Source organism: Brachypodium distachyon, chromosome 1, assembly GCF_000005505.3.
Source record: "Brachypodium distachyon strain Bd21 chromosome 1, Brachypodium_distachyon_v3.0, whole genome shotgun sequence".
NCBI classification, from domain to species: Eukaryota; Viridiplantae; Streptophyta; class Magnoliopsida; order Poales; family Poaceae; genus Brachypodium; species Brachypodium distachyon.
The window spans coordinates 67,452,579-67,464,538 of NC_016131.3; the positions used below are offsets into that span (position 1 = coordinate 67,452,579).

The 11,960-nt window shown below is 42.7% G+C and overlaps 2 protein-coding genes across 3 annotated transcripts; one reads left to right on the plus strand and one right to left on the minus strand.

Moving 5' to 3' along the window:
* Window positions 1-407: 407 nt before the first annotated feature.
* On the plus strand, window positions 408-6,698 carry LOC100830662 (65-kDa microtubule-associated protein 6). Its single transcript, XM_003558356.4, has 12 exons — window positions 408-844; window positions 2,064-2,267; window positions 3,016-3,261; window positions 3,665-3,880; window positions 3,966-4,121; window positions 4,202-4,361; window positions 4,455-4,606; window positions 5,054-5,141; window positions 5,341-5,414; window positions 5,507-5,581; window positions 5,917-6,267; window positions 6,354-6,698. The coding sequence occupies exons 1-11, from the start codon at window positions 746-748 to the stop codon at window positions 6,265-6,267; spliced, it is 1,821 nt and encodes a 606-aa protein (XP_003558404.1). The 5' UTR covers window positions 408-745; the 3' UTR covers window positions 6,354-6,698.
* A 761-nt stretch (window positions 6,699-7,459) lies between these two features.
* Window positions 7,460-10,645, minus strand: LOC100830972. 2 transcript variants are annotated; one of them, XM_003558357.4, is made up of 2 exons: window positions 9,822-10,632; window positions 7,460-7,830 (listed from the first exon to the last, which is right to left on the minus strand). In XM_003558357.4, exon 1 carries the CDS (start codon window positions 10,375-10,377, stop codon window positions 9,835-9,837), a length of 543 nt encoding a protein of 180 aa, XP_003558405.1. In that variant the 5' UTR covers window positions 10,378-10,632; the 3' UTR covers window positions 7,460-7,830; window positions 9,822-9,834. The 2 variants fall into 2 exon arrangements, with proteins under 2 accessions (XP_003558405.1, XP_024312328.1); XM_024456560.1 differs by lacking the exon at window positions 7,460-7,830 and adding an exon at window positions 7,837-9,337 and having other exon boundaries at window positions 9,822-10,645.
* Between the last annotated feature and the right edge of the window lie 1,315 nt (window positions 10,646-11,960).

The window sequence follows — 11,960 nt, forward strand, 5'->3', positions numbered from 1 at the left end:
CAATTCAGTGTGGATAATGGTCTCAAGGCAATAAATAAATAAAATAAAATTTACATAGCCTACTGCTAGATCATCACCTTAATGGTACGTAAAAATCCATGCTCAAAAGTAAAAGGAATCAGAAAAGACATAAAAAAACGCAGTACAATCCATGCATATATGTACGATAACAGAAATTTAGATCTTGTCACCACATTTCACTGCCAAAATGCTTTTGGAAAACAAACACAGAAAAAGGGCAAACTGGTTCAGAAAGCCGCATCAAGAAAACAGCTGTTGTTTTTTGTCCGTTACCGCACAAGTCCTCAGTTCGAGTTCTCAACCCCACACTCAGAAACACCCCGATACTTTTTTCATTTAACGACCGACTCCCCTCGTCTTCTCCAACCTCTCGGCGCTCTCGCCCTTATCACCTCGTTTTCTTTTTTCCTGTAGTTACCAACTGCACTCGGTTGAGATCCATATATAACCAAGCAACTACCGCCGCCCGTCTCTCTAGACCGAAGGGTTGCTGCGAGGAGAGAGAGAGGCAGACAGAATAGAAGGGGAAGGGTTGGTGGTTGCTTGCCGAGAGGTGGGCATTGCCCTTGAAATTCTCGGTTCTTTCATCAGTACAGGACCAAGGAGGTCCGGCAAGGAGACAGGAGGGGGAGGGTACAGCCGTACAGGGAGGGGCACTGGAGTGGTGCCTCCTTTGATTCTAGACTTCTAGTCGCTTCTTGTTTCTCCTTGTTGGGGAGAGGACATGGGCGAGATGGCCATGGACGGGTACGGGCCGGACAAGGCGGTGCGCTGCAGTGTTAGCTTCGACACGCCGTGCGGCTCGATGCTGCGCGAGCTCGAGGTGCGTTCCTCCGCTAGAAGGAAATGCGGTTTGCTCTCTTTCCGCGGCACCCTTGTTTTCTTTTGTTTCTTTGCAATAACAGTATTGGATTTGGGAAGGGGAAAGTTTGCAAGATACCGGTTTCCCGATTTACTTGTTCGTTCCAATTATGTGCCAACGATGTTCTTTATGGGAACAGTGGAAATTGCGTTGCTAGTTTCTGAGGGCAGTGCAGATTCTTTTAGCTGTCTGGAGATTGATTTCTTCGAAATTTGCCCGTATTCTTTCCAAGACAAACTCAATTTTTTTTTCCGAGAATGTTCTTAATAGTCCACTTTTTTTGTTGTTATCTTCATTTGCAAGCTTCTTGTCTTCTCTCCAAAAAGGGTTACTTTTGGTTTCTGAAGATATGTCAGATTTTCAGCAGAAACGGTAGGAATCTGTTGCTTCGGCTTGCAGCTTCCTCGACTTCAACTTTAGGTGGAACTTTTGATTTACCTTCGAGCTTCTTTCTTGATTTGTAATACCCTACGTGTCTCAAGAAGACAAAGATCTGCTTGTACTTCGTACTTCAACTGCTGGAGATGAAAGGGGCTTAAAAATAGTGCTGCTTAAATCCCATTTGTTTGGTACCGTTCTGATTATGCCACCGTCTGATGTAGCAGGACAAAGCAGAAACATGATACGCTTGCTGGTATTAGTTACTCCCACGTATTACTCAATATACAAGCATAATAGCATTAGGTGTGCTTAAAATTGAAAAAATGTAGCTGGGAGGATATTACGTGCTGATTATGCAACTCTAGTGTCGAAAACTAAGGAAAAATTATGTCATGTTCCCAATTTTTTTAAAGTTGTGAAGAAATAGGATAAAGAAGAAATTAATTTTCCAACAGACCTAGCTAGCCAATGCAGATGCACATTTCGATACGAATATACGAACATTTATGTTCTGTATGAGCATCAGTTTGCTTGTTCAACAGAAGTCCTGCCGGTTGTGTCTTTATGTTGCATGCGGTGTTCCATTTCAGAAACTATTAGTAGGTGCAACATTTGATACATGCAATTTATTTGAGTTTAAAGATGCGGAGGTCACTGCTGGCGGAGGTTATTTAGTTGTCGTAAATGCTGCTAGGTACTCACAGATATTTATTTTCTTGTAAATATTGCTGACTTTGGATGCTATTTGTACACTGTTTTTTGTTTTGCTTGATTATCTGACACATGGATTTTGTTTTAGCAAATATGGACAGACATAGGGGAGCGTGAACAAGATAAAGATCGCATGTTCCTGGAACTTGAAACGGAGTGCATGCGTGTGTATCGTCGTAAGGTCGATAGTGCCAATGCTGATAGAGCCCAGCTCCGTCAGTCACTGATGGCAAAACAAGCAGAGCTCAAAGCTTTAGTAGCTTCAATAGGTGAAGATACCCCACAACTTAAGGTATATATCATAATCTCTATTTTCGCCTTTTGTTCAGGCCTTGAACCTATGATCCTGTTTGAATACGTGTTCGTATTATTGTAACTTCTGCAGAGGCTCAGATATTGGTAGTGCAGTTTGTACAGTGACGAGTAATGAAATCATTGTTCATGCCATGCTGCCCTTTGTGTAGAATATATCCATATCCTGTGTTCTTGCTGTTTTGTTTTTTTCAGTTACTGATGATAGCTCTGACGTGGGTAGCCTTGTCATCCTATTGGTAGGTAGTCTTGTCATATTAGAATAAAAGAAGGCGGTGTAGAGCTTGGTTCGATGGATCCAAATTTTTGCAGACAAGAATCTGCAATCCTGCATAACAGTCAATAGTTATTACTGAAGGCAACCTGTATCATGCATCTAGGATATCAATTTATGCATAAGGTTGACCTATGCAGCATATTTGTCTAGTGATATTACAGTAAAATTATTTTGTTCATGACGTTTTGCAAATAAAACTGTGGGGCATTTTGATCCACAACGTCCAGATGCATTAGCAACTACCTACATAATTTAATTGATTTTGGCGTTCAGGGTATATGTTTGAAGTTCGCCAGACATATTATGATTTTGTATATTACTCTACTTTCAGAAATCATGGAGATTCATGTTTAACGGCACTGGAGCCAAAACGTTTGCAGCTGACATCATTGTACACTTTGAATTAAGTGTTATATGTTCCATGTTTGGTAATATGTATGTTCATTTATAGGTGGATGAAAAACATGCATCATTGAAAGAGCAACTTGCTGCAGTGACACCTCTCTTGGAAGATCTTAGGGCAACGAAAGAAGAAAGAATCAAGCAATTCTCAAATGTGCAATCTGAAATTGAGAAGATAAATGCACAGATTTCTGATCACAGTTATCAGCATGAACGTCTTAACAATGATTATGACTTGTCAACCAGAAGGCTTGCTGATCTTCAAATGCAGCTGCGCAATTTACAAAGGGAGAAGGTAATAATGAACTTGACTTCAATGCTTGATTTTGCAGCTTGCTTCTATCCAGTCATCAGAAGGATATTAGTTGGGCCATCAAAATTGTTCAATTGTGTCTTCACAAAATGTAACCTACAACGTGTGAGTTGAGCCATTAAAATTGTTCAATCGTATCTTCTCAAAACGTAACCTACGACTTGTCAGACAAAGAAGATGCATAGGACTAGATATAGTGAATCGGGTAAATAATTGCTTCCAAGGTGTAAACAATAAGCATTTGTGTGTTGTACTGTTATACCTTCACATACTGCTTTAACCAGAAACTTGCTGCCCAACATGCTGATAGATATAATAATTATACATTTGAATCGACGGCTCATGCCATATTAGTATAAATTATTTATGTACCCTTTTTGTTCAGTCTGATCGCCTTCAGAAAGTATTCGTTTATGTGGATGAAGTGCACTGCCTATGCGCTGTACTTGGGATGGATTTTGCAAATACTGTAAAAGATGTGCATCCAAGTTTGCATGGAACCGACTCAGAAAATTCAACAAATATCAGTGATAGCACTCTTGAAGGTCTTACTCAGACTATCTTGAAGCTCAAAGCGGAAAAGAGGAATAGGGTCTTGAAGGTGATCTCTCTTAGTGAGACTACAGCAGCAATTCCTTTTGTTTCATAGCATCCCTAACTAGTTGTTAGTTGTGTTATGTGTTCAGTTGCAAGATATTGTGGAGAAACTCCACAAGTTATGGAATCTGATGGAGTCAACAGAACAAGAGAGGAGACACTTCGCTGAAGTGGCAGCTATTCTTGGATCTTCTGAGGAAGAGATCACCTCTCCTAATATTCTATCATTGGAGACAATTCAGGAGGTTTGGCAACTTTCTGTTGAGTTAGTATATTTTTACAAGCTGTGAATCAAACTTACTAGTATTATTATTACATTATTTAGACAGAAGAGGAAGTCGAAAGACTAACTAAACAAAAGGCAAGTAGAATGAAGGAGCTTGTTCTCAAGAGAAGGTTGGAACTAGAAAATATCTGCAGACATGCACACATGGAGCCTGATATGAGCACAGCACCAGAGAAGATCATTGCTTTAATTGATTCTGGTATTTACCCTGATAACATCTTTCTCTTGCGCATACAATTGTAAAATGCTCCTGCTGAATATCTTGAATGATCCAAGAACTTCCCGCTTACAGGTCTAGTGGATCCTTGCGAACTTCTTTCCAGCATTGAAGAACAAATAGCAAAAGCAAATGAGCAATCCCTAACAAGAAAAGATATCATGGAGAGAGTAGACAGGTGGCTATCAGCTTGTGATGAAGAAACTTGGCTTGAGGAATACAACCAAGTACGCTTTTATTCATGAAAACATTCTGTTGCAGGGTGCATCAACTTAATTTGACTTCTACCTTTTTCCTCTATTTTGGCATGTTAGTACACCCCCCGTTCCAAAATATAAGGCACAAAAATTTTGTTGACTGTCAAACATTCTGAAGTTTGACCAAGTTTATAGCAAAAATTATCAACATCTATAGTACCAAATAAAGATCACTATATCTATCATGAAATATGTTTTCATTGTGTATTGATTTGATATAGCAGATGATAATATCTTGTGTTATAACTTTGGTCAAACTTTCAAAAGTTTGACAGTCAACAAAACTTAGATGCCTTATATTTTGGGTGGGGGGAGCACTGAATATTCAGATACAGTTTGTCTGATAATAAACAATGCACATCTCTACTATGCTTTAGGTAATGTTCGTTTTTAAGGCTTGCATATGTCCTACTGCAGGATGACAACAGGTATAGTGCTGGCAGAGGTGCCCATTTGAATCTCAAGCGTGCAGAGAAAGCAAGGGTACTCGTTCAAAAGATTCCGAGTGAGTCTTCGTTTCTGCAGCTTTGAGATACCATTATTAAGTACTGTTTGACACTCCAGTGGCCCCAGATCCTAATAAGCTGTTTTTGACATAACTATGCTTCATGGTTCATGCGCACAACCTCCCTCTCTTGAATACTATCTGCCTATAGTCACTCATTTGGTGTGTAACATAATCACAAGCTACTTCTTTTCTGCAGCTATGATTGACAACTTGATAGACAAGACATTTGCCTGGGAGGATGAAAGCAACGTGCCATTTCTATATGACGGGGTAAGCTACTAAGCTAGTTCGCCAGAATTATAAAAAAATGCATACATTGGATCTGTTCCATATAATCATATTCGTCGAATTTGCATTTGAAGGTTCGTCTGGTTGCCATTTTGGAAGAACAAAAACTCAGAAGGGTACAAAAAGAGGAAGATAAGAAACGATACCGGGTATAAATCATTTATTACCATACTCCCTCTGCTCCTTAAATTAAGGCCTATATTGTTTGCTTTGACCGAGCCTTTGACCAAGAATTAGTCTATTAATATATAATTTTTGTGTAATAAAATTGATATCATTGTATTCGTACTCACAAGTACTTGTTTATAGTTATGATTTGTATCACATAAGTCACATGTCGATAGAGTAATCTTTGGTCAAAGGCTCGATCAAAGAAAACAATATGCGCCCTAATTTAAGGAACGGAGGGAGTATCATTTACTCTTTCAGGCGCTACAATCATGACAAAAAGAGTCATCTCTCTTGTTGATTAACTTTACTACAGGACCAGAAGAAGCTGCAGAATCTATTGCTTAAAGAGAAGGAGTTGATCTTTGGGTCCAAGCCTACTCCGAAGAAAACAAGCAGTTTCAACAGGAGGATGAGCAGCCATCATCCAAATGGAAACGGATCAGGTTTCATGACGCCAATGCCCCGGAGGGTCTCGGCGGGCAGTGCTACTCCTGAGCTCCTGACGCCACGCTCATATTCTGGTCGGTACAACACTTACTTCAAGGAGAATAGGCGGATGACGCCTGCGCCACTCAACTTCTCGACAGCTTCGAAAGATGATAGCATGTCATCTTTTGCCTCTATTAGCGGCTCAGAACCTGATTCTCCATTGGTCTTGCACTGAGTATGTGATCAATCCCACATAATTTATTTTCATGTGATTTCCAGGATCTCCCCAGGAACTCTGCTGATCTTGATTTTTAAATGCAGCATTTCTAGTCAGGGAGAAAGGCTTTCATAGGTGGGAGGGGTGATGATGGAGGCTATCCTTAAGACTGGACCATTGTGTGTTAGCTGTTGACAATGCTAATGAGTGACGACAGATTGTGACGCGTTTTAGGCAAGACTGCTTGTAGATACATGACCTAGCGATTGTGGTGATGTTGTAATTCCAAGTTCCAACTGTGAGGTTGATCAATGTTTGGTTAGGGAACATGAGAAAGTTCTCAATGCATTTGTTTTGTGCTAATTGATTATTTCACTATCTCTGGATGTGGTATCACTAATGTGAAAGAAGAGGTCGATTTTTTCTAATCACAAAGGTGTGTTGTATCCTGTATTCGGCCTACACAGGCGTACATCCAGATGTGTTGTACTCGTCCACTGGAACACAGTGCTTATGGGAACCGATCATCTTCCTCGGTATGGGACGTTATTGATTTGATACTTGATGATTTCTAGATAACACAGATGTTTCCAGTAGCTGGATATGTTGCTTCAAATGCCACCTGAGGCAGGCCAGATTGGTGATCATCTCACATGAATCCATTTCCCTGTCCAGCTTGTTTGGTTCGGGGAAATTAGAGTTAAGGGAATGGGAGTTGAAAGGGTAAGTGATGATAAATTATTTGTTTGGTTAAAGAGAATAGAGGATTAAGAGATTGGACATGAGAATTAAGTGACCAATTCCAATCATTCTAATAACAGGAGGAGAGGGAAATTCAAAGAGAATTGTTTGACAAAATAGCCTTAACCGTTCATCATAACTTACATTACATCATTTCTAAGTTAAGCCCATAAACTCCCATCCCACAAACTTAACCCCGCGTGTATTTTCCGTATCAAACAAGCGACTAAAAAACAATTTCACATGTCGAATCTCCTCTAAACTCCCTCCTCTAAACTGTCATTCCTCTTTCCAAACATGACTAAAAATCATTTTCCCATGTTTGAGACAACCCATCATACCCATCAGCACGCAATTGCCGCCTACAAACTACTCGAGATTTGTGATTTGAAGGGTCTAGAGAAACAGTAAAAGACAAAGTTCACATCAAAACTTCTCCGTTTTCCAGAATACTCATCTCAGTCCAGGATTTCAAAGAAACTGGGAAGTATCAAATTTTGAACACAATGCTTGAATATTTCAAGTAAGACCATTCATGCTTTAAGCAGGATTGTCCAAAGTATTTTTGTACAGTGTACCAAAGATGGTTTGTCATTTCATGCAAGTCCACCATCTAACCTAAGCTTTTTTCTAGAAACTCCGACGCCCACAAACACGCACGCACAACTACCCCTACAAGCACCTTCGACAGAATGAGCCGGCCGACAGATCTTGAAATTGACAAAGTCACCAGGGTGGGCTGGTTCCACCACAAGGAACCAAGCCACCTGCGCTATCCTTGGCGGTGTCGCCTCTCTACGAAGCTGGGTTGGCAAAACCTTGGTTCAGTTTAGCCTGCACCTGCAAGACAAACAGAGAAACAAAATTAATCGACCAGTGGGATATACTAACGAAACAGACAATCAAAGAACGAGAGTAGGTTTTTGCCACAAAACTGTTGAAAGTGTCAGCTTATGGAAGTCTCGCCATGTAGTTTGTTTCTACTACACATCTTCGTATGCAGACAAGAAAAAAAAAAGGGCAAAACCTTTTCGATCTTTTTATCTCGAAGCAAAGGCACAAGGACAAGAACAGTTTGTAGGAAGTGCTAATTTAGTCAATTGAGATTGGAAAAGATAACACATGATCCGCAAAAGTCCAAAGTAGTTGTGATTATACACAAAAATAACTAAGGAGGGCTCATGTTAGGAGCACATACCACAACTAGTTCACAAATACAGCTAGAATTTTCAGTCATGCATAGAGGTGAAGCGGAAGACTTTTAGTGTCTACTTATCTACTCTGTTACGCAGGAAAAACAAATCCAACAATGTAGCTAAGGACCTTGAAGAAATGAATTGATGCAGAGACAGGGGTAGGTAGTTCCAACTGTGTTGCAGGGACAATTAACAGATCAAGTCTTTCAGCTCATGCACCAAGTGGAGATGAAGATGAAAGAACTACCCCAGCTTGTCTTCAAATGAAAAGAAGGAAGCTTGCAGATCACTACATCGTCGGGCTGGGCGCGCTGGATGGTGTTCTAAGCTGATGTGGAGATAGTTTTGATGTTTGACTTTTCGTATTTATATTTGCGCTCTAGCAGGGCCTTCAGTTTCACAGTGCTTTGTCCTGTATAACTCTGAACTTAAGTTTCAGTTTAGTAATGGAACCGGGGGATGGCCCTTTTCCTTAAATTTTTTATCATATCTAAACCATTAATCACTACTAGTAGAGAAACAAGCAAAATCCAAACACATAATATCTGAAACTAAATAGCTCAAGAAATCTGAACAGGCATGAAAGGCAACCATATCTTTATCTTTATCTTTACATTTACACTTACAAAGATCTGAGTTGGTGGTCGTGAATTCACTCCAACAAGACTACCACTTAAAGGCTACGGAATCATCTAATTGCCACTCGTTCTATACGTATCATGATCTTTTGACTATGCTTGATTGGTTTTCATGACTTTCGAGAGTAATTGTATTTTTCAAAAATAATATTTTGACATAATTCTTATTTATCAGAAATTTTAAAAATATGAGCGACATATATTTAAACAACTCATGCATAACACAAATTCTAAATTTCGTAACTATTGCACTTCATGACTTTGCAAAGAGTAATCCTTCTAGCTTCCTTACAATTCCAGTACAAGGTCAGCTTGGTACTTGAAGGAAATAAACCCCCACAATCCATGAGCAAATGTTCATGTGCGCTTCTATGCATAACCAAAAGTTTAACAGGTTCCTCAATCATACACTTCATAGTTCATACTGACATCCAATTAAAAAATAGGATCGTCTGTAACAACAAACCAAAGTGTGGAGCAAACGGTAGCTCCAAATTGTTTACACATCCTGCACTGCGAAATTCAGTTCAGTAAGTTTCAATCTATCTGTTGATGAAATGGAAGATATGCTTATCTCAGCACAAAATATTCAGATTATGTTCCAAACTACTTCATGAACTAGAACAAAAATTGCTTACAAAAAAAAACGCACAACCCATAGAAATTCACAACAGATCGCACATGCTGACGAACTATAAGAAATCCAAGAAATAAGGATATTCAAGAACCAAGATGACCAGTTTCAATGTAGCTTTCTCAAGACTCCCAAAACCCTGTTGGCCAATTCCAGGTACATGTTCATCACTACATTATGTGGGAAATCTTCCTCTCTGGGGAGATCACAATCTGAAACTACTAAGATGACACCCTTGTACATCCTACTGCAACGAAACTAAACACTCGCATTGCAGAATGGAGCACGATGGCTTCTTTCCGAATCAATTCGCACCCAACTGCACTGAAGAACAGAAAGCACCAACACAGATTAAGTAAATACCTAGGATTTGCTCTCAAAAGTCAAAGCTTTTTAGGTAGCTGGGATCCTTTTTGGCCCTCTCCTGGAACTTGCGGAACCACCGGTCCAGAATATCCGTGGGCACCACCAGCTTGCCGCCGTCGGCGGCGCAGAATGACTGCATGAAATTGAACAGGTTCTCGCCGACGCGGAGCGCGACGCGCTCCGCGCGCTGCTCGTCGGGGGCCGGGGGCAGTGCGGCCGCGTCCTCCACGGCGACACCGAGCTTCGCGGGGCCCACCGGGGGCTCCGGCTCGTCGCCGGCCTCCGGGAGCGGGAAGGTGGCTGATGGGCGCGCGGGGCCGAGCGCGCCGAGGAAGGCGAAGGGGCGGTTGCCGGCCGCCTGGAAGTAGACGGCGACGGCCTTGCCTGGGGGCAGCGCGGCCGCGGCGGGCGGCAGCAGGAAGACGACGGCGGAGCGGGGCGTGGCGGGGAGCGAGAGCGTGGAGAAGTCGAGGAGCCAGGAGTTGGGCGCGACCTGCCCGAAGGCTGTGGCGTCGAGGGGGAAGGTGTGATCCGGGAACACGATGCCGAACATGGCGGCGGGGCGGGGTGTACCTTGGTGGCTGGCTGGCTGCCGCTAAGCTCGAGACATGGGGGTGATGGGGAGCGCTTCCGTCCGGGGGTACGTGATTGGGATGGAGGAGGCAAAGGCCCTCTTCGGTTCGGCTATGGAAGGAAGGAAAGGAGGTTCTAGAAGGACGTAGAGCGTGCCCGTGGGAGCGAGATGAAGCATGTTTCGGGCACACAGACAAAAAAGGCCAAATTATTTGCCATCTCTACAAACATATACTTCCTCGGACACTTGTCATGAATGCGCGCCTACCTATGGGGAGCCTCTGACGGAAGCGATGACCGACGACGATGGTGGTTCGCGACGGACTATTGTTGATGAGCACAAAAGAGCAATTCCAACCAATTCGGAGGGTTGGGCCTCTGATTTGGAGAAGAGATGTTTTAGTTGTGCTGCTCCCAATTCCAGCAGTCAATTCCATGTGCCAAGCAATAGAATTTAGGGGACCCAATTTCCAATTCTGTGCTCCAATATCTACATCCACACGGGATGTTAACGATATCATGTGTAGATTTGCTCGTGTTAAGCGAGTACCCCTCGTTAGTCAACTCACTAGTTTTGTTAACAAAATCAAAATCAAACTCAGTTTAAGTTGTGAGACTTCGAGTTCAAAGCATTTAACGGACTATTCGTTTAACTCGTGAGTAATTTCTGACCGTATAACCGTTATGCTATTCTTGAACCCAGGCCGCTGGGCCTTCTCAGCGCATCATCGTTATGGTCGGCAAACACAAAGTTGAGACTAAGGACCCATAGACCTCTAGCGGCCATGCTCATGAACCCGGGCTCTATAACTTCTAACTCCGAATTTCACCCGTTCCTATATTCTTATCGTGTGATTTTAATTTCAATTTGTACTAGTAGTACTTTACATCCTTGCATGCAAGTAGCCTATGCGTCGCCATAGGCAGATTCGCACCGGATTGGTGGGCTTTGCTCGGCCGGCCAACTTTGTTTGTGCGTAAGGCAGATTGGGCCGGGGACGCGTTGCGCCGGTGGCGAAAAGGGCTCGTGGGAATCCCGCGGGCAACTGGACCGGGGTATCCGTCGCACGGGGTGGCCCTCACCTGGGCCTCATACGGGTGAAAACCGCCCCCATCCGCCTCCACAGTCCACACACGCGAACGGATCTGGTCCCTATCGATCGCATGGTCCGTTATTTTACTTTTCTTCCGAAAGTTGGTGGACGGTCACGCTCCAAAGATCGGACTACACCCGGGCATGCAACCATCAGACCTCATATCTGGTCAGGCCACCGACCGCGGCGCGAGAAAATAGGGCAAAAAAAAAGGAGAGGAGAGGAGAGGAGAGCAATTGTACAATGTGACAGCCGAACAGGGACTTAACCCCGGCCGGCCCGTAATTATCCTAGTCAAGACTACGTACGTTTCATGCGCGTCCCTCGTTTCCCCCCTCCTTCGATCTTCTGTTGAAAGCGGTTCCGGGACCAGCTGGCAGCTAATTTGGTCTTGATAAGAGAGACGCTGATGTTTGATCATCCGTTGTGTTGAGAGGGACAACCCCACGATAGGTAGACGGCAATGAGA